The following is a 24259-nucleotide window of genomic DNA, read 5'->3' as shown; positions in this document are numbered from 1 at the left end:
CAGGTCCTCTGGCAGGACAGTCAGGTCAGAGAACAAAATGGATTTGAGGAAAATAAGGAGTGATTTTCCCCTGGATATTTGCTTCAGCATGAACCCTGCTCCTTGACCTGAAGCACATCTAATAGAGTATTACAACTTTTCCTAAAATGACAGAAGAAGAGGGAGCCACACATCACGGCCATGAGGGATTCTGGAATGGTATTAGCCACCAGTGCTGGAGGAAGTGAAAGGGTTGTGTGTGAGAGTAGGACCACTCCTCTTGGAAGTTTCAAGCAGGACATACTCATTAGTTATAAAACTGGTCCCAAAAAAAAATGGCTCATGAAAGTGGAATTTAAGTCCAGAGCTTTATTTTTGTTATGGCATTACTGGTATTGTTTTTACATTATTATCAAAGGAAGGAAAAAGGAAGGGAAAGGAAGGAGGGGAAGGAAAAAAATTAAAGAAAATAAAGGATTGATATATATCAGAGCAGTTTATAAAACTATTTCCACCAGAATGGCCATTGTCAAGAAAAGACAGAGTCAGAGAAAGACATTGTCAGAGAAAAGAATGTATGGCATATAGAAAATAAATAGCATAAGAAACTAAGTAGCCAGGCACTATTTATTTTTTCACAGTGTAACTAATCAACTTCACAGCAGATACAGTAAAAACAATGCATTACAACTGCTTTACAAAATTCAGTGTTGAATTGATTCTTATCAATTTCAGAGACATCAGCGCACAAACATCTAATCTATTCATTTTGCACAGAACACATGTTATTTAATGGTGGGGTATAAATTTAATTTTTTTTTTTAAGACTATGGCTTTCAGAGTTTTACATTTAGAAGATTACAGATTACATTTTAGTAACATCTGTATGAACCATGCACCAGGGTGCAAGCACATTTCATTTCAATGCACAAGGACTAGTGCAACATTTATATGAAAATTCAATAGATGTTAACATTCACAGTAGAGTTATGAACTGTAAAACCTATCCTTCAAACCATTGTTAGTCTTCTGGCAAAAGGTTTCTGAGATTTTTTTCTCTAGAGGTCCTTATAATCCAACTCTTTCTCATAATCTCACTTCAGAATTTCTGTTTCCAAAGCTTTGTGACGCCAAGTCCCTTCTGATAATGAGGGCCACATCTCCTTCCTGAGCCTGTTACTAGTATTCCTGTTAGCAGTCTCAAAGTCTCGTTTGCACTTCAACAAAATCAGCTTTTAGCAGCTGATATGCTATTCTGCATGAGCTATGCTGCTGAAAACAAAACAAAACCAACCAACCATAGGATGAAATCCCTCCCTTTGCTTTCACATCTCCCCAGATGTCAAGAAAATTAAAAAAAAAAAAGAAAAAAAAAGAAAGAAAAAAGGAAAATTCTCCCAAAGGCTACAAAATTCTAGTCTTGAACCATAATTGAACTTTCTGCACCATTCTATAGCAATCTTATTTAAAACACTCAGAGATGCCTAGTTACTTTTTTTACATACTTGACACTGAATGCTCAAGGGATAATTTTTTAAAAGGGCTAAACTTATGAAAATCTGATTTTTGTTTTTCTTTCATGTCTTAAACTGAACATCAGAAAATGAGGCATTCAAAACTAAGAGTATACTAAAAAATGCAAAACTCTGAGTCAATCTTTTACCATGATACCAAAAGTTCTGAAAATGGTGAGCATTTCCATCTATGCTGCAAATACAGATGTACCTACATATATATATGAAAATCTACTATTCACATAGATGGTATTTCCATGTTTTCCTTTAGTGATATCATTGCCTATCTCTCTTTCTTCTTCAGTAAAAAGGAGTACAATTGAAAATTAATCCACAAGACCCATCAGACACAGCCATAATTACTTTAAGCTTCTGAACCACTCCTACATTCTAAATGTACAAATCTAAGTGGGTTTTTTAAGGACCTTTTTGGTCACATTTAGAACACAAGTTTTATTGGCAGAAGGAATCCTGTTAAAATGACAATCAGAAACTGATGTATAAGTTCTCATATCTTGCTTACCAGTCTACATATAGATTTATATATATGTTGTTGCCATGGCCATTATAATTTCTATTACATCCATAAAGTTGTAGCTGTACATGGGATTTAGCCAAGAGCATCATCTGTTTATCATCTCTGAAGTCTTCAGGTTCAGCCATGCTCATTAATAACGTTGTCAAATATAAAAATGATGATATCAGTGTTTCATTATAACCCTACAGACAGACTTTTTCAAGCAAGTAAAACTCAATTTAATACCTGAAAATGCTTTAGTTTTGGCTTTGCACACAAAAGATTATGGCATTTTACGAGATGCTGAAGTCATGGCTTAATCACATTAAAAGACTGTGAGGATACCTTGATGTTTCCAGGTAATTGAATATAATAATGGATGAGTACATTCCAAGACTTTTGGAAAAGTACCAAATAACTAAGTAGAATTGTAAATATCAGAATAATATTAATATTAATATTAATAATAGTAACACAACTGAGGATGTTTTTGGAAGGAAAACTGAAATGGAAGAATAAATTTGCTTCAGTATCATGAACTTTATATATAACTTTAGAAGCAGCACAGAGAGTTACAACATTTATCTTATGTTCCATATTTCTTACAGTAAGTTATCCACAAGGGCATTAATAAATAACTTTAAAAGGATCACTGATGCATAATATTGCAACATTGTCCATTGGTGCCAAAATTCAATCAAATTAAATGCATAGTAGGTAAAAATATCATCATTTTTTTTAACAATTAATAAAAAACAAGGATGTACTAGTAAGGTGCCAAGTCTGAGTAACTGAAACATTATGTGAACTACAGATGCCAAGACAGACATTTGGATTAAGGGTGCATTTGACTACTGAACCCTCAATATAATAAATCCTGAGACACATCATAAATCAACAAGTGTTATTTTATAAAGATATTTCTGTAAATTTATGGTTTAGACCATAAATTGCAATTTTGTCTACAAAACTTTAATGTAGGAAAATATAAATTATAGCAGTATTATTTGCTTAAGTAAATTAAACAAAAAATATTTTATTTTTAAAATAAAGGAATCACTATGAGATTACCAGATTCTGAAGTATATTCTATAGCAATTTAAAGAGTAATTAGAGGTATCATAACACTACTCTTCATGTTCAAACAAAGGGTCCAAGTGTTTATAGTGAACAGCAGGAAATACAAAAGATACTGTGAAGATGCACAAACCATTGAGATTTTTATCAGTGACTGAAGTATGAACACAGATGGTATATTAATACTGGGCCTATGAATATGTAAATTTCCACATTTATCTTGGAAAATCTGAACTATAGGGCAAGTGCTTTCATTTCTACTGTTCTTAGGCCATCATTGGGCAGATGGACTAACATGACTTTACTGTTTAAAGTGGCCATCACCTCTTATGTGAGCATTTCACAAGCCAAAAAACTCCTTTATAACATCTTCCTAAGGAAGAAAAACACTTCAAGGGGAAATATATATCTGTAGTAAATTGATGACTCATCCTCATTTTCCACACAGGGTAACAGTTTTGGAATTTGTTTTTAAATATCAAATTGCCAAAAGTAATACATCCTCTGTGGAGGCAGTGCTTGTCATTGCTTTTAACAGCCTTCAACATTCTCAGGTCTAAACGACATAGGAATCCTAATGCCACCCTAGGGAGCCAGTCTGTCTCCTCAGAAGGATAAACTGAAAATCACTTTTCCATTTTTTGGCAGAAGACATGTCCACCTGCAATGCCTGGACAAGGAAACTTCAAGATGAAGCCTTTCCTTTTTAATTTAATTTTAATTTAATTTAAGGCTCAAACCCTGATGATAAAGACATTGCATGAAGCCAGAAACACACAAAATAATTACTTCCAACCTGAAAAATATTTTTAATCTCAGGTAGGCCTGCAGTGATGTATGGAAAAGTAGCTACTACAAAGAATTAAAAAAGAAAAGCCTTATTACTGTGAGCAGAGTCTCATCCCTCTTGATCCTGTCAGTGGGACTCAGGCCCTGTTGTCAGTATAAAAATTGTCCTCATTTACACATGCCATACGCCTACCTTTTTGAACCTCTTTTCTTGACTAAGAAAAGAAACTAAGAACAGGGTAGAACATTTTACATGGCTCTCCTCACACAGCTTAAGTGAGGTTGATGTACCATAAGCAAAATCTGCAGGCAAAGCAAGATTTGTCACTGGGAAGGGGAATAAGAATTTTACAAGGGGTTTTTTTTCCCTTAAAATACCATGAGGCTTTCAGAGGTTTTTTTTTTCAGAATCAATATATTACTAGTGAACAGGACCCATCTGTGGTAAAAAGGGCTTTATTATACAGTCTGCTTCAGTTTTAGCCAATCTCCTGTCTCCAAGGCCCATCTGAGATTTCCACCAAAGCTTTTATTACCCCTCTGGCTTTCTCAGTGAGCTTTACTAGTAAGTAAAATCAAAAGTTTATTTACTGCCTTTTCACTAGCACCACAACGTTTAAAACACAACTGTGACTGATCCCTGTGACAGGATTTAAACATGTTGCCCAGGAGTGCTACCACAACTCTTCCACACCACACAGGGAATACCTCGGTGCCCCATGGCAGGGCAGTCAACTCAGTGAAACTGCTCTTGTGCCAAGATGAATACTAAATGCAGGGATGCTTTTTTTGTGGAAATCGCAGCACAGATCCATCTTTTGACAAAAGAATGTTTCAAATTACAGTCTCAGGCAGAAATGGCCCTTTCTTTTAACCAGGAACCAACCTCCCTGGAGCACCCCAGCTATCCTAGTCTGGCAAAATCACAATTCATCTTTCTCACTTTCTGATGGAAATAGCAGATGATAACTGAGTCCAGTCTGAGTCAGGTTTCTATTCCCAAATATTTTAGCCCTTGAAGGGACTAACAGCAGTTTAGACTGGGTACTAGGCCTTTTCCAGTGCCTACTGCACTTATTAATACTCAGTAATTTTAAAAATTATTTTATCTCTAATAATAAATGTAGATTAAAAAAAATATTTTTCTCATTCAATCTGATCTCTGTTTTCTGTCTGATGTTTCACCAGAATGTTCACTCAAGATAACTTTCTATTGCACATTCAGTCTGTAGTTAATGTATAGGAAATAGACAATTTCCTTTTTGTTTAAAATATTGAAAATATCTAATTATGTTACAGGGAAATCAAGGCATTATCACAATTACCAGTGAGAAACCTATGAACTAAATATAAGTCACTCAGATCCATGTAACTTGATTCTGGGATCACTGCCACCATCAATCTTTCCCTTATATCATTGTTTCCTTTCCTCCCACCAGTTTTCAGTGCAGATTCTTAACTGAATGAAAAATGCCCATCACAAGAAGCCATCCTTCATCCTCCAGCTGCAAACTCCCACCACCCGTCTCAGAGAAAAACTTGGTCATAATCTTGTGTGCTCAGACAGATGATCCCACCCATCTGTGTGAAATACTAACGAAGAGTAAAATAAAGATAATTTTTCAGGTTTTGTTTCATCTGGCAACAGAGCATTAGAACTGCTGCTGCTGCTGACAGAAATGAAGCAGAAACAAGAGATCACTGAAAAAGAGAGGGCAGATCTATTCCTTTCCTCCATTTGAACCACTTGTGTAGCAAATCCAAGGCATGAACCAATGCAAAAGCCTTTTCTACAGTCTGGAGACTATTCTACCTCTCCCTGTGAATCAGTCTCTCCCTCCAGCACATTCATGAGGCATGTAGACATCCACTGAGCTTTTTCAGGAGCAGAAGCACGGTAATTCTCTCTGATTCCTGGCTTTGTATTGTTCAGCTGTAGAATTCTACATTAGTTTCTATCTTCTGTATCTATTATAATGACTAAAAAATACAATAATATTTCATAAACAGGAAAGATCACATTGAAGGTATAAGTGAGAGAAATTACAATGAATTCTAAAAAAATAATTATACTTACAGAAAAATGTATTTGCACTAGTTCTTATCTATTTGGAAACAGTAGACAGAAGTTACGACCGATACAATTAAATGAAACATATCTTACTTTAGGCAAATAGATATTTAAATCCAGACTCCTCCTGTTCACTTTCAATTGCAAGGTGTTCACAAATTACAAAGCACAGTTCATATATCAATTTTAAACAAATGTTTTACTACCATACCAAATAAAGAATTGGAAATTATAAAAATACTGTTGGAGGTGATTCTCCTTCAAAGTCTTACACAATCCTATATCTCTGAATGACAGAAAAATGGATAAGGTTAAAGTCTTTGAAGCACATCAATGTGTGAATACAAAATACATTACCCAGAGTTCATGCTTTGGTTGCACTGCCACTACATAAAACAGATTCATTCAGACACAAAAGACATGCACTGAAGATCAGTGAGGTACAATCATAGACAGAACCTTACCAAAAAATAACACACTGATCTCTACTCACTATTAAAACAGACAAGTGGTAAACACTAATACAGAAATATCAAGGAAAAGTCTCTTTTTTGAAAAATACATTTCAAGAGATGCCAAAGATAGGTGCAGTATAAAACAGTTTTCCTAGAATTTTTCCACTCTCTGTCTTTACAGCAATTTCTCCTCTTATGTCCCTCTCTTTCAATAAGAAAATCTCTTATTGAAAAGGCTCTGGCTCACATCCTTAATGTTCAATTATTTGAGCTACTGAACACTCATTATTGAAATTAGTGCAAATTAAGCATGTGTTAATGGCATCAATTCATGATAGCATCACTCTTTATGACAGTACATAAGCACTCTCTTTTCTGAATTCTGGTCTAATAACAGTACTAGTTAGGAATATGTTTAAGTGTGTGCTTGTGCAGTGATGGCCAGAAAAATATGACTCCCAAAAAATGTCATCCCAACTAAGAATAAACAAACTTTTTATCCAGGGAAGTTTTAAAAATGATTGCGGCATCTAACTCCAATTAATTATACTCTCTGTTTCTTGTTATTTTTTTAAAGTATCGCTTTGATTTCTTGAAATCAAGTGTTTACATGCAGACTAGAAAGAAAATACATGGGACTAAAATAACATATTTATTACACATCATGTTACAGTTCATTGCATCCTCATTCCTATTTGTGCTCACAGTACTGTGAGAAACTAAAATTATTTCATCAGAAACAAATGAAGTACCCAGAAAAGTTTGTCAACAGACAGAAGCAAGTGTATCCATAAGCCAAATAGTCATAATATCCAATATTTTTAATACTCCATTACATTGTTCCAGAGATAACAGAGATAAAAGACTTCTTATCCATCCCTTGCCAGTTCTGAATGTTTTCTGTTCTCCAATTCAGTCACTGGAGGCTGATTGGCAACTGACAACCACAAGAACAGAAAAAGCTAACTAGATGAGCCAGAGAAGAGCAGGCTGTGAAATTGGTATTTCCTCTTGTGAAGTGTCAAGTTTCCTTTGTTTAAAGGTGGATTAATGAAGCTCAGGAATTCACTAAATCTGGGGCTTGCATCACAGAGCTAGATTTTCAAGCACATATCATATTTTTTCTGCTCTTCAAGTACATATCCAACATACTGCTGAAGCTACCTTCATCCCTCCTACAGAGGAATGTGTTCAACATGCTGTCAAAAAGCATCAACCTACATTATGGAATTAAAACTGACATGTTTCTTTTGGACTGAAGATTTTGTGAAAATGAGACTCCAAAAAACCAATAAATTGTAGCAGATCACTGCTGTTAATGATACTGCAATTCTACGCTCAGTCCAACAGTCAGAAGAGCTTGGTACTCAGAAAGGTGGTACCACAAATAATGCCAGCCATCCTCGTCATCTGGGCTTTCTCTCAACCACTCCTATATTTCATCAGCTAAACACTGAAATAAAGTTTACATTAAAATTGGATCTTCTGTCGCACTTCCTTGCAGTACAACTGCACATTATCTCACATTCTCTATTAAACTTTGGGGCTGAACACTGGAGTAACATTTCCTCTGAAATGTGTATTGTATATCATATATTACTATACCTGTTACCAACTAGACTATAAATACAGTAATCCTTTATGAGAAATTCAGAGGAGGGAGCATATTCTACAGAAATATTGGGGGGAGCGGGGAGCCCTTCATGTAATATTTTCTATTCTTAGCTATTAATCATGTCTTTATCTTTAGTACTGAACATCCTTACCTACAGCCAAATGCTAATCCCATTAATCCTCTTTAAAGATCTGTAAGGTCTTCTGTGTAATGCTGACTTTTACTTAATGCATATCTTAATTTTACAGCGATTTTTGCAAGCTCACTTGAGACCAGTTTCTTTTGGAGAAAGGAGGAAAGACTGCACTTTTCCATAATGAAGACGATGGATTTAGAAATAGAAATGAAATATCAAATGCTGTCAGCCAGCAATAGTCAACACCAAAAAGTCAGTCCAGAAAGACTACTACTGAAGGATTTCTACCAAAGCTCTCACCACAAAACGGATGGAGAACTGGTCCTATGGTTTTGGGGCGATGTAGCCCATCTTGGAGAAGGTTCTACAATTCATAAGGATTCTTTTAATTCCCCCTCCATAACACATCTTTTCCATTAGAAACAAACAAATTTCAAGAAGGTAATTACCCAGCAATCCATACCACACATTCAGTACATTAATACCACTTGGCTTTGGCTGACTGAGCAGCATTGTGCAGTAGCAAACCAAATCTACAAAACCAGGCTGTATGTAAAGTGGACCAGATCACACACTGCGCTCTTGGGACTGGGGATTTCACACAGTGATTTTGAGTAGAATGACCACAGCACTGTTACAGGCCTTCCAACTTCTGTTGATACAAATTCTTCCAAATGTAGGGTTATGACTTTTTCTCCAACACTGAGTATGTGAAGGTCGTTATGCTTAATGGCCAGAACCTTGGCCAACACCAGTCTGTTTTCCATGGAATGAGCAAGCAATGGCAGCTGGATAAGAATTTCTGAAAATTGTAGATCTCTTGGACAACTTCGGGGAACTCACAACAGTGAAGTAACAGGAAATGGAGAACAGATATAAATGTAATCTACGATTGAAAGCCAAAAGTCTATATCCATGGTCAGGATAAGACAAGCTCAGAATTATCCTTGGGTATTTTGCTATATCCATTCCTTGCTGCTCTAGTATCTGCATTCTGTATAAATCTGAATTGATTAATTATCATCTAATCACACTTTTTAACATACTGGAGAGAACAAATGGCTGATTGAATAGAGAAATGTTCCATTTTGACTTCTTAAATTTAGGGATTAATAAAATCATCACCTTATGGATGAAATGGATGAGAGTATCTAATCCCATTTAATTAAGGCTTTCTTTGTAAAGGTGTAAGAGATGCTACAAAATCCTTCTGCATTATCATTTAGGATTAAAATTGAAAGCTTAGGTAGGATGGTCCAGTTAAATAGCATAGCCTGTGATTCTGCATTTTCTTAGAGCTGGGAAAAAAATGTATGTGTGTTCAGGAAAGATAAATCTTAGGGATATTTATTTTAAAATACCAGTACAATACCTCTTCAAAATACCAGTATCAGTTCTACAGTTGATCACAAGAGGGAGACTACATCATCATATTTCCTCTCATTGTTTCAAATTTTTAAAGCATAAAAACAAATTGAGTCATTTTGGACCAGCTCTAATCTTTGCTCAGTTAAACGTATTAATAACTATTCAATTAGTATTTTTCTTTTCTGAGTTTGTCAAACCTCTGAAATTCACAGATAAAGATAGCCAATCCAGTAAACAAGATTGAACAAGGCAAAGGCTGTTGGAAAGAAGATTCGAGAATAGGAGTCAATTTTTGCTATACGGATGTGTATTCTTCCTTGTCGCCAAGATCCTGTGCGGCAGTCTTCAAAACAACAAAAGAAACTAGCACAGTCTTTTCCTTCTAGGCACTCATATCCATAATCATCATCACGTTCAGGAAGATGATTAATGCTATTAATTGGAATTAGTGTTGATCCAGGTCGAACAGCAATTGCAGATGGTTTCTTAAGGAAAAAAAAAAAAAGGGAAATATAGTTTTGTGTGGTTTTATCCTCACATTAAATAATTCCATAGGCTTTCCCTAGCAATATAATCACCTTCAGTACAAAATACAGAAATTCTTATATTAAAGAAAACAGTTTGGGGAGCTTAGAAAATTATGAACTGCTGTATGTAATTAGCACATGCAGGCAAAAGATCATGAACGACTTTCACCTGCCACAGTGAAAACTGGGTTGTGCTGGGATTTGGGAATAGTAGCTAATTAGTTACACAGACAGGGTTAGCTGATCCCATCTACACAACACAGACAAACATTTTGAAGTCAGTCACTTCTTGACAACTGGGTCACAACCAAGTCCACAAGCAGGCTATAATCATCACTAACAAAGGAATGATGGTCCTCCCATCTTTTGGAGTCTTTAGAAGGAGACTGGATGTGTTTCTGGAAGCTACATTTTCACAAAAATAAAAAACCAAATGGGTTTAGCACAGTATCACTGGTGAAGTTTAACAGACTGAGACATATAAGGCCAGGCTACACCATCTAACCCTCAGATGTTAAACCCCTGAACAATACAGCCCCCCTTTAAAATCCAAGACATGACTCCCTAGGAGAATGTCACTCAAGTCACTGATTAATTCAGTTCTTAATTCTTACTTTCACTTTCTGTGGATATAAAAACCTTGTATCTGATAAAAATAGAGAGTAATATAATTCTCATTGAAAAAATCTGGGTAGCTTATTGCCTAGTATATATAGTGTTTCCTATTCCATTACTTGTAACTTTTCCCTTTCCATCTTCTTTTTACTTACACTAACACAACACTAACTAAACTTTCCCCCTTTTATTTCTTTTTTTCTCCACAGTTTTATACACATCAGCCTTGTTTTTTTTAATTGTTTCAAAATATACTCTCTTTTTTTATCTTCCTTTATCTTCTCTTTCTAAATCTCATGGCTGTTTTAAACTATTCTACAATTCCCTTTCAACTTACCCCACCTCAATCCACATTTGGCATCTCTTCTAAAATCTTCAGACCAAAGAGAAGGGTTACATTTACTATACTCTTATATGTGTTCTCTCTCTTCTTCATATTTTGTCATGTAAGGGCATAAACCAGCAGAAAAGAAGCAGTGAGAAAATCTAACTGGATATTTAAGTTCTCTTAACCAATTATACATGATAAAAAATGAAAACACATGAAAAAAATAAGGAAAGTGGCAAGCCATCATTTAGCTTCTTGTTATGCTTTAAACCACTTTTGTCCCTCTTCCTGGGGATTACTTTGGCCAGTACACAGACCTCTATACATTGTTAAGGTGACATTCTTTTGCTTCAGGGGCAGTTTACACAATATCCCAAGGGATGGTGTTAATGCAGTTCAGTATCCACCATGTTTTCAAATAGCTTTATTTAAGCAGTGTCTTTACCAGAGAAAGTTTCACACACACTGCTGTTTCAAAATTTATTATACATGATGACCTAGGGAGCTAATTATCATCCTAACAGACCTCATTATTATTTTCAGCTATGATAAAATACTGACAATACCAAGAAACAGGAGTTGCATGCTTCTATCCTAATTTGAGGCATTGCAAAGAGGGCTTATTTTTATAAAACATGAAAAATAAGTTCGAATTTTTTGAACTTAAGAAAAAAAATCTTTATTCTGCTGAAGATAAACAGGGAAAGATTCCTATTTCTGATTCACACCTACTCTGGTTTTACAAACATTTCCTCACTGTTGGTTTTGCTGCCTATGTAAGATTTATGGCATGAGTTGTTTCTACTAGTGGGGTAAAACAGGAATCCTCAACACAGAGACACCATGGGAGAAGAAAAAATTACAGTACTGCTTTCCACTGTTCACATCACCAGCACAGACTGGAGGTGGCTACTGAATTACAAGTCTGAAGAGGTGGCTTGAGGGAGGCAGACACAGTCATCCTGTAGGCTTAACTACCTACAGGAAATATATAAATGTGTGTAAGAGGCAATGTGAGGGAAAAGAGGAAAAAAGACCAACACCTCACAAGAAAATGTCTATATATAAATTGGCAGAAACTGAAAAAAAACCCAAAAAACAAAAAATCCAAACCAAAACAACTAAACACCCACAACATGTAGATATAGAAGTACATGCTGTTTTTTTTATGGATATGCCTACTGAAACAGTAGATAAAACTCCATGTTTTGTGGTATCATTTATAATACACTCTGATAGGATCAAACCCCGATTATTCTGCAATAACACTAATACAAGTACAAAAGAAAGCCATTGTCTGTGGAGATCATGGCACAGGTGATACATTCATTTCAGGTGAATTGATGATCAGAACAAGATCCACAACTAATTAAGTTTAATCTTTCCTGCCCAAACTCATTATCCTTGCTAAAGCGGATTTGCATAAGCCAATTCATACTACCTTTCTTGAATGATGCCAGCACATATTTTCTAAGATAAAACTGCTGTAATCATTTGTACAATCTCACATTTTTATTCACAAGATCATTTATTGTGGTTTATTGGCATCAGTTCCTGGAATAGTAACCATTTATTGCATTTTGCAGTAGAAATAGCAGATCTATGCAAGCCAAGATTCCCAAGGAAAAAAATCAGTTGTAAATGAGTTTTCAGAAGGAATTAAACTGACTTTTAAAATTAAACTGGTTTTTTGAGTTTCATATCCATAACTGCAGGACTAAAAGAATTAATAGAAGACTTAGACAAAAATAACCGGGGAAAAAGAAAAGGAAAAAAAAAATAAATGAAAGGATTTGTAATGGTATAACTTCCCATTAACTAATTAGATGCCTTCTCTATTTATTTGGAGCAAAAGTCACAGCTTTTTATAAAACATTACCAGAAAAACTCATATTAAATTGGAATACTTGCATCTAAGTATATTAAATTATACATATATGTATATATAATATATATAATATAAAAATTATATAAATTATAATATTATGTTATATTAAAGTATATATTAATTCTCCCTTTTTTTTTTAGCATAACCTCTTATTTTTGTATGGTCTTATAGCCATAACATGCATAAAGAATTTTGTGCAAAAAGATTTCTTTGTTCAACTTCTTAAAAATATAAAGCATCATTTAAGAACCCAGAAAAACACAACTGAACAGCATTTTTAGTATTATATTGCCAATTTTAATCTTAGTTCAAATTCCAGCTATTTATTCAGTAAGTTGCATACTTTCTATCTCATCATTATTCTACATTTAAAATTTTCACATGCACTGAAAATCTCAAAGCACTTGGCAGATTATTGCACACATGGGTGTGTGTGAACAGATTCTGCAAAGTGTCATTATTTCATTCAATAGAGCATACTTGCAAACTACTTCAGTGTCTTTTGATTTGTCAGCAGCTGGTCTTTAATATCTGCCTGGTTTGAATAAAGCAGTACTTGCTGATATCTTTGCATTCCCTGTGCTGTGCCAAGAGTAGACCTACTCAGCTCCCTGCTCATCAAGTGTTGCTGAGACCTCTTTGCAGCAGCAACCTGAAATTGAATCTGCTGTGCTGGCATGCGACAGCCCCACATCCTGTGTAACCTTCTACCCTCATAACTCAGCTGTGGCCCTTGCCAAAGCCTGCATCCCACCCTTCTGTTGTGCCCACATTTGTTTCCACCACTCCAACAGGAGGCAGGTTTGAGGTTTCCATTTTCCAGTTTTCCTGGCTGTGATTCCCTGATCCTCAGGGACCACTGAGGATTCCCTGAGGGTCAGAGTGATGTCTGACCAAGGCAGCAAAGGGAAGAATTAACACTTCACCACTAGCTTTGTCCTAAATACACAGCTGATCCCCTTGGACCAGCTCACCAAGTGAATCCTAAGGGATCTCATTTCTCTGGCATCAAGCCCCAGCAGCCTGGAAGTGCCCCATAAGAGGGAGGCCCACAGCAGTGCTGCTTAGAATGGGGACACCAGTTCTTGCTGACAAGAGTTGCAGAATGGATATGGTTCATAACACGATTTCCACACTCCATATCTGCAATTCTGTAATTTCATATCAATTTCTGCTTCACCTCATACAGAACTGGTATTCAGCCTTCAACTAAAAAAGGCAACTGGTATTATGATTCAGGTATGCTCCTGCTTCCTTTGATGAGATTATTTGGAAAGGGGTTTTATAACATTTTCCGTTCTCTTATTCTAATGTTTTCTTACTTTAAATTTACCTTTAAATATTTGCAGTGACTTCCAACAATAATTTCTTTGGAAATTACAGTATTCTTACTACACAAAAAGAAAGCCTCTTAAAACTGAGTAATACTTGAACCTGAGATGTGTGGAGGTTTACCATAAAAACATCAACTTGTAAAAGCAGAAGGTTTATTTAACCAGAAGGGAACATGGAAGCCAATTTAGAAAAGAGTTAAGATAGAATTTCTGTAGTGGGATTCAGAATCCTGGTGAATAATAAGCTTTTTTTTTTCCTTTGTGAAGCTTTGCAAGACTTAAGTTAGGTGATGCAGATCCAAAGAAATCCTCAACCTTCTTTCCATTCACATAATCTTTACTGTGACAGTTCTAGCTGTGGCCCTCTGCCAGGTGCTGTTTTCAGAAGCACTGTGCCCCTACAAAACATCCCTGTGGGCACACACTTCATGGGCAGTTCTAGAAGCAGCAAGGTCATGGAATATTATATCAAACCACTCTCCACCTTAGGCTCATGTGTCCTCATTCACATATATGAAATCATCTAAACCCTTTGCTCACTAGTTGCATTGACACAATTAGTATAAGCCCCCAACTGCAAAAAAATGAAAAAAATAAGTATCAGTGTTAATTATCTTTAAACATTAACTTTTCTACCTAAGAAGCAGTCTTTCAAAATTAATGCTACAATAAAACCACTCTGCATTTATTTTTTTTCCTTGTTTGACTAAACTTACTGATGGCTTAGATTTTGCCTTCTTTTCTTTTCCTTTGTCCCCTTTTCTGTTGCTGGTAAAGTAATGTAAGGTGCCATATTCCATCAAGGCAGCAAACACAAAAATAAAGCAAACTGAAACAAAAAGGTCCATTGCTGTCACATAGGAAACCTTTGGGAGTGACTTCCTAGCAATTGTACTCAGCGTTGTCATGGTCAGCACCGTTGTGATCCCTGTTTGAGAAAGAAAGAAAGAAAGAAAAAAAGACAGAAAGAGGGAAATGCATAGGTAATCAATCATACTGTCACAGATAAAAGTCATCATATTAGCCCTTAATTCACTGATAAGAACTGACCCACAGGAGGGGTCAGTGGGTTCACCACTGATTACATCCACGTGCACTGCTGCTAGAGCAAGAATCCACCCTTATGGATGCAGCAGCCTCCATGGGATCATAGAGAAAGCAGCACATTTCACCTACCCTTTAAATCCCTTCTATTTGCAACACACATCAAATAAACAATGACACTAATTTTGTGGAACTTTATAAATCTGACATATAATGTGCACATAAATACAGTAGAAAAACAGGTACAAATAAGCACACAAATTTTATAAGCACAAGTCCCTTAGATCAAAAGATTAAAATGTTAAAAAGGATGCATTCAGAACTAAAAGGTTCATTATTTATCAATGATTTCAAACTTTTGGTAAACACAGCAAACTTGAGTAATATTTCCAGTTTTCTGCTTCTGAAAAAGACATAGAAAATCAAATTTGGTGTCATTCACAGCTTTCTGGTCTCATTCTCTAAGTTACCAGATATGCTTTCAATGCTGTCTTAAGTAAAAGAAAATGTTTCCCTTGACTCAATTACATACAAGCTAATTAAAAGAACAAACTGGCCTTAATAGCTATGTGTTCAAAATCTCAACTGTATCACCCTTCATTAGTTTAGCATTTATGAGGTGTTAACATTTTCTTCTTATATTTGATGTTTCAGGGAGATGCAAAACCTTTTACATAGTAGTCCAAAATTAAGGTGTGACCTTTCTTTTTGGATGCAGTACTTGAACATACAAATAATTTGTCATCTATATGCACAAGATTATTAAAAACAAAACAGACAAAAACAAACAAAAAAAATTCCCCCAAACAAACAACCAAACAAAAAAAAGCACTGCACCAGGTTAAAGCTGTCTATGGCTCATAAATCAAAACATGGAATCACTGGATGATATGGACTCTTTCTGCAGCAGGAAGACACTATTGTTTCTCCAAGAGATTTCCCAATGAAATTGCATGCCTAAAAGGGCAAACATATAACCACAGAGTTCTTCAAAAGTTCTTCTCTCCCACCAGATACTTTTAAAGATAGATTTGGCATTTCTCTGTATAGCTAAATATTTAAATATCTGCATTCACCTCAAAACTTTTGCTCTGGGAAACCACAATCTTCCAGGATCTTCCAATACATATGAGAGAAAAAGATCCAGCCTTTTCAGTGTACCAGACCCCACACAACCTCTGGGTGGGAAGTGCCACCCTCCATTCCCTGTATCAACTTCCTTTCAGAGAGGACAAAAAGAGACACAAATTTTTCCAGCCTTGGAAAAATTCCTGCTATGTGAAAGGCATATGGGGCTGTCAGAGGGAGCAAACCTTCAACAGCAAAACACTTATCTGCCATAAGAAACCTCGCTTAGTTTTGGCTTTCTTGTATTAATTTCTCTTTCCATAAGATTGTGTCCATTTGACAGGTACTCTCTTTCTCATTCTCCAGAACATTTGCATGCAAGAAAAGTCATCCTACAACCTGTCAAGTGATGACTTTTGTGTGTTTACAAGAAAGGAGTTCAAAGTTACCTGCAGGGAGCTGTAAATAAGATATTACAAATATTTGTATTTCATCTGGAGTAGATGAAGGCTAGTACTGCTGAAGTGAGAGCTTGAAAACTTTAGCTAAACATGACATAAGAATCCTAGGTTCATGGCATATAAAAAGTACTTTGTAAAAAGAAAAAACTGGACAAAGAGCTAGAAGGATACTAACAGAACACTTTTTTCCTGTTATAACTATTGCATTGTTACTAGTCAGAATCCACAGTGATGCTCAATGATCAGTCAGTCAAAGAAATCTGGTGAGATTTCTGCATCAAGCTCTAAAACTATCAAAAGTAATTTTCACTTATTTATTCAACACTTAGACTCTCTTCACTAAATTTTTTAACACTTTCAAATAATATAAAGTTAGGATCCAAGACTTAGATTTTCTTCCCTTACCTTTTCATCAGGCTACTGAGCCATGCTCATTTTTGCTTACTATCTCTCTTGACTCATTAATGTGGCAGGCTTGCTGATGGTCCAGTTTCAGTGGGAAAGGCAGGGAATCAAAGTGTAGACTCATGCTTCTGGTAGTAAATGATCTTGTAGGGTGGGAGTAGTGTGTTCACAGTTATCATCCATAACTGATGAGGAAAATTAACTCACATGTCTAATTTCCTAAGGCACAACTCGCAGCTCTTGAGCTTTCCCCCAAAACAGATCAGGCTGCTGTCACTAGTTCTACTGTGAGCATCTGTCCCTGCTAAGCTCACAGCTGTGTCCTGTGCACTCTGTAAACCCATTTATCAGGGTTTATGTGGGAACTGCAACTTTTCTCCAAGGCAGCACATGAATCCTAAACATCAAACTCAGCAGACTGACACCATGCTAAACAGGTCAGACAAGATGACACTAACACAGAATTATCTTTGTATTAGAACTTGCAACACACTTCAGTACTGTCTATAGTGAAAGCAAGTGGTTTTGTGAATTATGGGCTAAACTGCCTGAAGTGCAACTTTGGCTGCAAATTTTCTGTCCTATCCTGGGTCAAAAATAATTGAATCATTCTATTAAAAACAAACAAAAAAACCCCAAACACAACCAAACAAAAAACAACCAAAAAGCCAATGCCAACAACACAAAAACCCAACAAAAAAAAAACTAAACCAGATTTTCACCATTTTTGCTACTAATGACTTCATTTGTTCCATGATGCTAAGCTAAGTGTCAGACTAATAATTGCCACATGACAGTCCCTGGAGATGATAAAAAAATACATAATGAAGATAAAATGTATTTACAAGAGCAACAGCAGACCCACAAGACTTGGTTCAGGGTCTCCATGCTCAGTATTGCTTCCTTAAACTCTGCCATGCAGCTACAGCAGGACTCTCCTACTCCCAATGATGCAGCTCAAAAGAGAGAATGATCATAATCTGAAGGGGAATAAACTGTGGTTAACTTACTCCCTGCTGCACCATTTGTATTCTTTGGGTGTACCAGATCCTTCAAGGATAAGAAAAGACATTCTTACCCAGAGAAGTCCTTGCAGGAACTGCATCCTTATTGATCCAAAATGACACCCACGAAAGAACAACTGTGAGTATACAAGGAATGTATGTCTGAATAGTAAAATATCCCATACGTCTGCTGAGATCAAAGAATATTGTCATAATAATATAATCACCTAAAAATTAAAAAAAAAAAGAATAAAAATATTTATTTGACATCTAGTATGGTTTTAGGTTGTATTTTCTTCTGTTAGTCTTGATCTAAGTAGATATTGCATAAAATAAAACTCAACACTTTGCCTTACCAGACAAGGTATGAGAAATTTCAGTTGTATTTCGTAGACCTACAAATGCAAACTGATACAATCTCCAGTATTTTGGATCTGCCACTTCAACAGAGGTTTTCTTCCATTTGTATTCAATTTCATTTCTGGGATATCCATCTAGAATTAAACAAAACAAATCAAATATTCAGCCACAGAATGTACCAAAGCATGTTTTCTGATCTCTGAAGTTACTTATAAACTAAACCAGAGGTATAAATAAAGTGGATCTTAGACCATCTATAGTCTTCCTGACAAATTTAAAATTTAACCAGAAAATATATGGCCTCAATTTTAAGACTAGGTAAATGTAAGGTCAATCAAAAACCCCATAAATACAAATGTTTAGAAGGTATCTACATGGTATTCTCAAACTCCAGTAAAAAAACTGGCTCAAAATCATCACTATTAAAACATAAATGTCATTACATTATCATTAAATGATCAGAAAGAGCTTAAAAGTACAGACACTAATTAGTACATAATTTGATGGTTTAGGGAAGACCTCCTGAAATGAGGCTGTAACAAGATGGGAGTTGGCCTCTTCCCCCATGCAGCCAGCAACAGGATGAGAGGACATGGCCTCATGTCTGCATCAGGGGAGGTTCAGGCTCAGTACCAGGAAGAATTTCATCACTGAAAGGTTGTGAAGCATTTGGAACGGGCTGCCCAGGGAGATGGTGGAGTCACCATGCCTAGAGATGCTCAAGAACTGGACGTGGCACTTCATGCTGTGGTTTAGTTGAGAAACTGGTGTTCAGTCATAGGTTGGACTTGATGATCCTGGAGTTTTTCTCCAGCCTTAATGATTCCATGATTACAATAGCACAGCTTCCTAGGATTTTTCACTTCTTTCTAAACATAGTGTGCATCAAAAAAAACAGAGCTTGAAGGTTGTGGTTTTGCTCCTACAAAGTCCCACTGAAAGGAAAAGGACTTCTTATACTGATTCAGCATTTACAGAAGCAGGCTAAAGAAGACATAGAGTATTTTTCCTTTTAAGTATACCATATGGAACTAATTCAAAGCTGTCAAGTCTTGCAGGCATAAGAAAACAAAGTTTATTCAGGACAATGCATTTCCATTAACTGGAATAGGCATTGTATTAGACTCCTAAGCAATAAGACTATTTTAAAGTAGGAAAAAATGTATGTGATTCTACCTCTTCATTAGTGTGTTAAATAATGCAATAAATCTAGTCAAAACTTGAATGGTCAGCTCTTTCTTTCACTGCAAGGCTTTAAAAAATAAACATTTTCTCTCCTGATGCCAAAATTTAGGTAAATTTAAAGCCTGAATGTAAAGAGGACAAAAAAGTGTTTTACCACGTACAGCTTGAAAACTCCAGAGGACAGGAGTGTTCATCCATAGGAAAATTATGAAGCTGAAGATAACATTCAGCATTAATTGTCAACCTAATTAGAAAAGGAAAGGAAAAAAAAAAGAGAAGAAAATAGGTTATACTCAAGAATTCAGACACTTTAAACTACAGAGTAAAGAACATGCACAGAAATAAATTTTGCCAATTAATGGACATTATGAATAGCCTCCTGTGTATCAGAAAAACAACATCCAGCATTAGCACCAAAGAACAAAACAAGAAATATTATTTCATGCAACTTGAGGATCTGTATTGTTTCAATTGGTATTTCAAGCCATTTCAAAGATTTCAATTGATTTGGGGGCACCTCTCAGCTCTACAAGAAATAGGGGATAAAAAGTAGGGTCTGAAGAGAGGGGAAGGAGAGGAGCTTATGATGGCACATAAAGGAAGTTTTTGTAGAACACATTAATCAAGTCAAATTGCATTTGGCATCATATCTTGTGGCTTTACATAAGATAAAAATTGTTGGGGACATTGGACTTGCTCTATACTCATGGAAGCAGTTCTGTTGAAGACAGTATTTGGATGGAAAAAAGCAGGCAATGTTTCTTCTTATTTAATGTCTAAGGCATTCAACAATTCTCGATTTATAAACATTTTAAAACTGGTTTAAGACTCATAATTGTCTGAACTAAATCACTTCCTGCTTTCAAAAATGCTATCACAGATTTCCACAGGACTTCCAAGCAGTAAGTGCAAAACCTGGTTTTGCTACCTTTCACTAGTAAGCCAAGTAAGGAGTTAGAGTCCAAACTGCCTTCTTTGCATTTAAAATACCTCCTCCTTTCTTGGCAACACTGTTAGAAAGTCAGAATGTCTTCTAAAATCAACTTTAAGAATTGCCAGAATGTTCACATACTTGACTGTGTACAGTACTTCTATATTAGACAAGAAGGGATGGGAAAAGACTCTCAGACATGCTGCCAGATAGTCTCAGATCAAAAGTCTCTGAACAAAGTGTTTATGCTACACAAACTGCCGCTACGACCTGACCAAAGGTTTATAAGGAAAAGTGCTATTCCTTAGCATACACTGTGGGAGAGAGGAAGGAAGAGTCCCCACACTTTTAAGCAGAATACTTGCATCACTATGGAGATGCTTTACAACTTTGTCAACTATGATTTATACATTTATTGCCTTTACTTTCCATTTTCAATTTTTGGATAGTTAACCACTCAAAGAAAAAGCAAACAAGCTGTGCCTTATACTAAAAGCACCACAAGTAGATCTGAAATCAGTGATGGTGCAATGGACAGACTATGGGCTACCCTCAGAGGAGATTCAGTAAGGTTGTTGAAAATTTCCACCATGTCTGCCCCCAGAATTACCAACAAGAGTGGTGATACAGAGGACTCCACAAACTTGGAGCACTGTCAGATCATATTATTGTTCCTTCAATAAGCAAGATATGAACTTCTCCACGTTATTTTCCTTTAGGTTAAATTCAGGCCTTATCCTCGCCCATACAGATGTTTGCACGTTGCAGCGCTGGGTGAAAGCCTGTTCTGCTGTTCTGTTACCAGCTCATTGCACTTTATTTCTCAAACTCTGACTCAGTAATTCTAACCTATTGCTCTGTGAGGGCTCACGGGATTTTTTTTGCTCATATTTATTTCCTTCTGTTACTTTGAATCTCTTTAGAAGAAATTTTGCATTGAAAATGAATGGACAATGGAAGGGTAAAGTCCAAGTACGACTCTACAATTGCTAATTAGAATAAGAAAAAAAACAACTTGGCATGTCAACAGAAGGGGGTCTCTAGAGGCTTTTAAAAACAACTGGAATAATAAACCATTTAAAAAGTGTTCTTCAGAGATGTCTGTATGCTCTCAAATGATGCGTACTAAGAAAAAATTCAGTGAAGAGAATCCTTGTAAAGCATTCTAATTCTTCTTACATTCAACACAGGAGAAATTTATAAATTGTTCATATAACATAGACTGCATATGAACACAGCATAAATGACTGAGAAGAAAGCAATTAAAAGTGCCACTTTTTGTTTTAAATAGATAAATAAATAAGCTCTTAAGAGTAAAATCATATTTATGACAACCTCTGCATAGACTACTTCTTGATCAGCTCAATACCAAATATTTAGCAAAATATATATCAAATATATACCAAAAGATCTTTCTGGTATATTTAAAAAATATGACAGAGACGACCCTAAAATACTTTCTGTAGACTACAGCCTTTCAAGAACTATTTGAAAAGTGACTCAAAAATTAGTACAGATAGCCTTAAGCTTAAAAGCAGCACAGGCATCTCCCATTTGCCAAGTAGAATTATTACCAACATGTTTACTTATGCCTATTTTGGATGAACAGCTCTGTCGATTTTAATAGCTTGCAAGCCTAAATACATTGTGAAGTACATGCAGGACTGGGGCCTTAGCTTTAATCAAACTTCTTATAATTTTTATTATTTGAAGAATTTAATATTTTACTTATAGAATATTATTTGGTGGAAATTAGATTATGAAGTATTTAGACCAAAACTAATTTATCTGGATATATTAATGAGAGACCACCATGATGCTATATACTATTCAACACCCCTTTCTAAATCTTGCCTGTACCTAAATGAGATGAAAATTTGCCATCCCCTTCAGTTGTCCTTAGGAAATCATCTCTGCATTATATTTCAATACTAGGAATTTCATCTTATTCATGATCAAATTATCTTTTTTATTTTCTTCTTTAATCAACTCCTTGAAAATTCCTGTGGTCTATAACAAAAGAGACACCAGGAATTTGATTTGTATTCTTTATTTTCATATTCCTGGTCATAACAGGAATTTGGTTTTTTTTCTACCCAAATAATAAAAACCCACCTTAGAGTGTACAATACTCTTCCATCACTCCAGATTCGAAGCAAACGATTTGGAGTTGTAATCCAGTGAGCATCAGATTTCCTTGAGTTCCGGAAGAAAGTGTCTGGAATCCAAATTTTTCCAACCATATTGCTATTAAGCATAAGCACCTTCATTGAGCTGTTAAATTTTAGACGACTGTCATACCAAGTCTGGGCAAAAATTATATCTATAGTGTATTCCTAAAAACAGAGAAACAACCATATCTATGTTTACATTTACCAAAGTCTGCAAGCCAACTGTTTTTTGACTCATATATAAATCCAAAGCCACTTCCTCTATTTTCTTTGGTGTTACCATTTGCACAGTAGCCAGTGAACTCAGAAAGAGAGACAGAAGATGCACAGAGCCTTCTGTCCCCACCTCCTCTCCCCTGACACCCACAGAGTACTTCAGGAAGAAGATAGGTGATGGCAGTGTAACCTGGAGGCTCCCACACAGTGCAATCACCTCGGGGCGCCCTGGACAGAAATTTAAGGGCAACCTTATTACTTCAGGGTTAGACTGTTTGTTAAGGGAGATATTCTACATCTTTCAAGAATCAAATAAAGCAAGCTTTCTATGTTTTCACCCACACCTTTCAACACACAATTTAACATTTTTCAAGAAATTTCAGATTATGAAGAATTCACGAATATGTGGAAATTAAACACGACAGTTTGCAGAACTATCTCTTACCATCTGCCTTGTACACCTACCAACATACACACAAAAGTATACATAATCACAGACAGGAGGGAAATTTCCCTAAAGAAATTCCACTTTACTTATTAAAGCCTCAAGGAAGCTCCTTCTGTAATAGAAATCAAATTCATCTGTAGACTTGTGGCCAGAAAAGAAAGGTGAAAAACAAAATAAATAAATAAAAGGAAACCCCTATTTATGAAATAATTCTTGACACAATAGAACTTGAGAGAGATAAGCAATACAGATGCATAAAAGAATTCTGATTTTTGAAGAATCCAGCCAGTTGTTCCTGCCCTTCAGACAAAGAGGTAAAGCAGCAGCTTTCCATGTTGTCAGACCATACTCTGACCTTAATGGCATTGGCCTCACCACCCGATGGCAGACGTGATCTTTCCTGCACAGCTGCACCATGAGGGCTTCCATGAGAAACTCAGCAGCTCCCCTGCAGGGAAAGAGCTGGAGACCAGACTGAAACACTCAGTGCTGGTTGTTCACCTCTCAGCTGTTGAATGGACAGGCAAAAGTGAGGAAGAGACAGTGTTCACACTCTTGCTTGAGCCAAAGGGGTTAGTCCTAGTTTACTTGATCAATAAAAATGCATTGTGTAGTCATTCCATTCTGTTTTTAAATAAAAGCTGAAGGCTTCATTGATTGGACTGGATTTTTTTTTGTTGTTCATTTTCCTTTTAAGCAACCACAGCAGCCAACTGTAAAAGTTACAGATTCTTCACTAATTTCAGCAACAGA

At 35.9% G+C, this 24259-nt stretch overlaps 1 protein-coding gene across 1 annotated transcript in view; it reads right to left on the bottom strand.

The window, feature by feature from the left end:
* Positions 1-346: 346 nt before the first annotated feature.
* GABRG1 (gamma-aminobutyric acid type A receptor subunit gamma1) overlaps positions 347-24259 on the bottom strand; it is a 63157-nt gene continuing 39244 nt past the window's right edge. The window contains exons 4-9 of the mRNA XM_015625764.2: positions 22787-23007; positions 19902-19984; positions 18552-18689; positions 18270-18422; positions 14930-15141; positions 347-10006 (exon numbers count right to left, since the gene is read on the bottom strand). Of these exons, the coding sequence (XP_015481250.1) occupies positions 9728-10006; positions 14930-15141; positions 18270-18422; positions 18552-18689; positions 19902-19984; positions 22787-23007 (1086 nt within the window). The 3' untranslated portion in view covers positions 347-9727. The remainder of the gene's footprint in view (positions 10007-14929; positions 15142-18269; positions 18423-18551; positions 18690-19901; positions 19985-22786; positions 23008-24259) is intronic.

This window comes from Parus major, chromosome 4, assembly GCF_001522545.3.
Source record: "Parus major isolate Abel chromosome 4, Parus_major1.1, whole genome shotgun sequence".
NCBI classification, from domain to species: domain Eukaryota; kingdom Metazoa; phylum Chordata; class Aves; order Passeriformes; family Paridae; genus Parus; species Parus major.
Note: the sequence above shows the minus strand (reverse complement) of the source record. Positions and strands in the feature narration are given on the sequence as shown.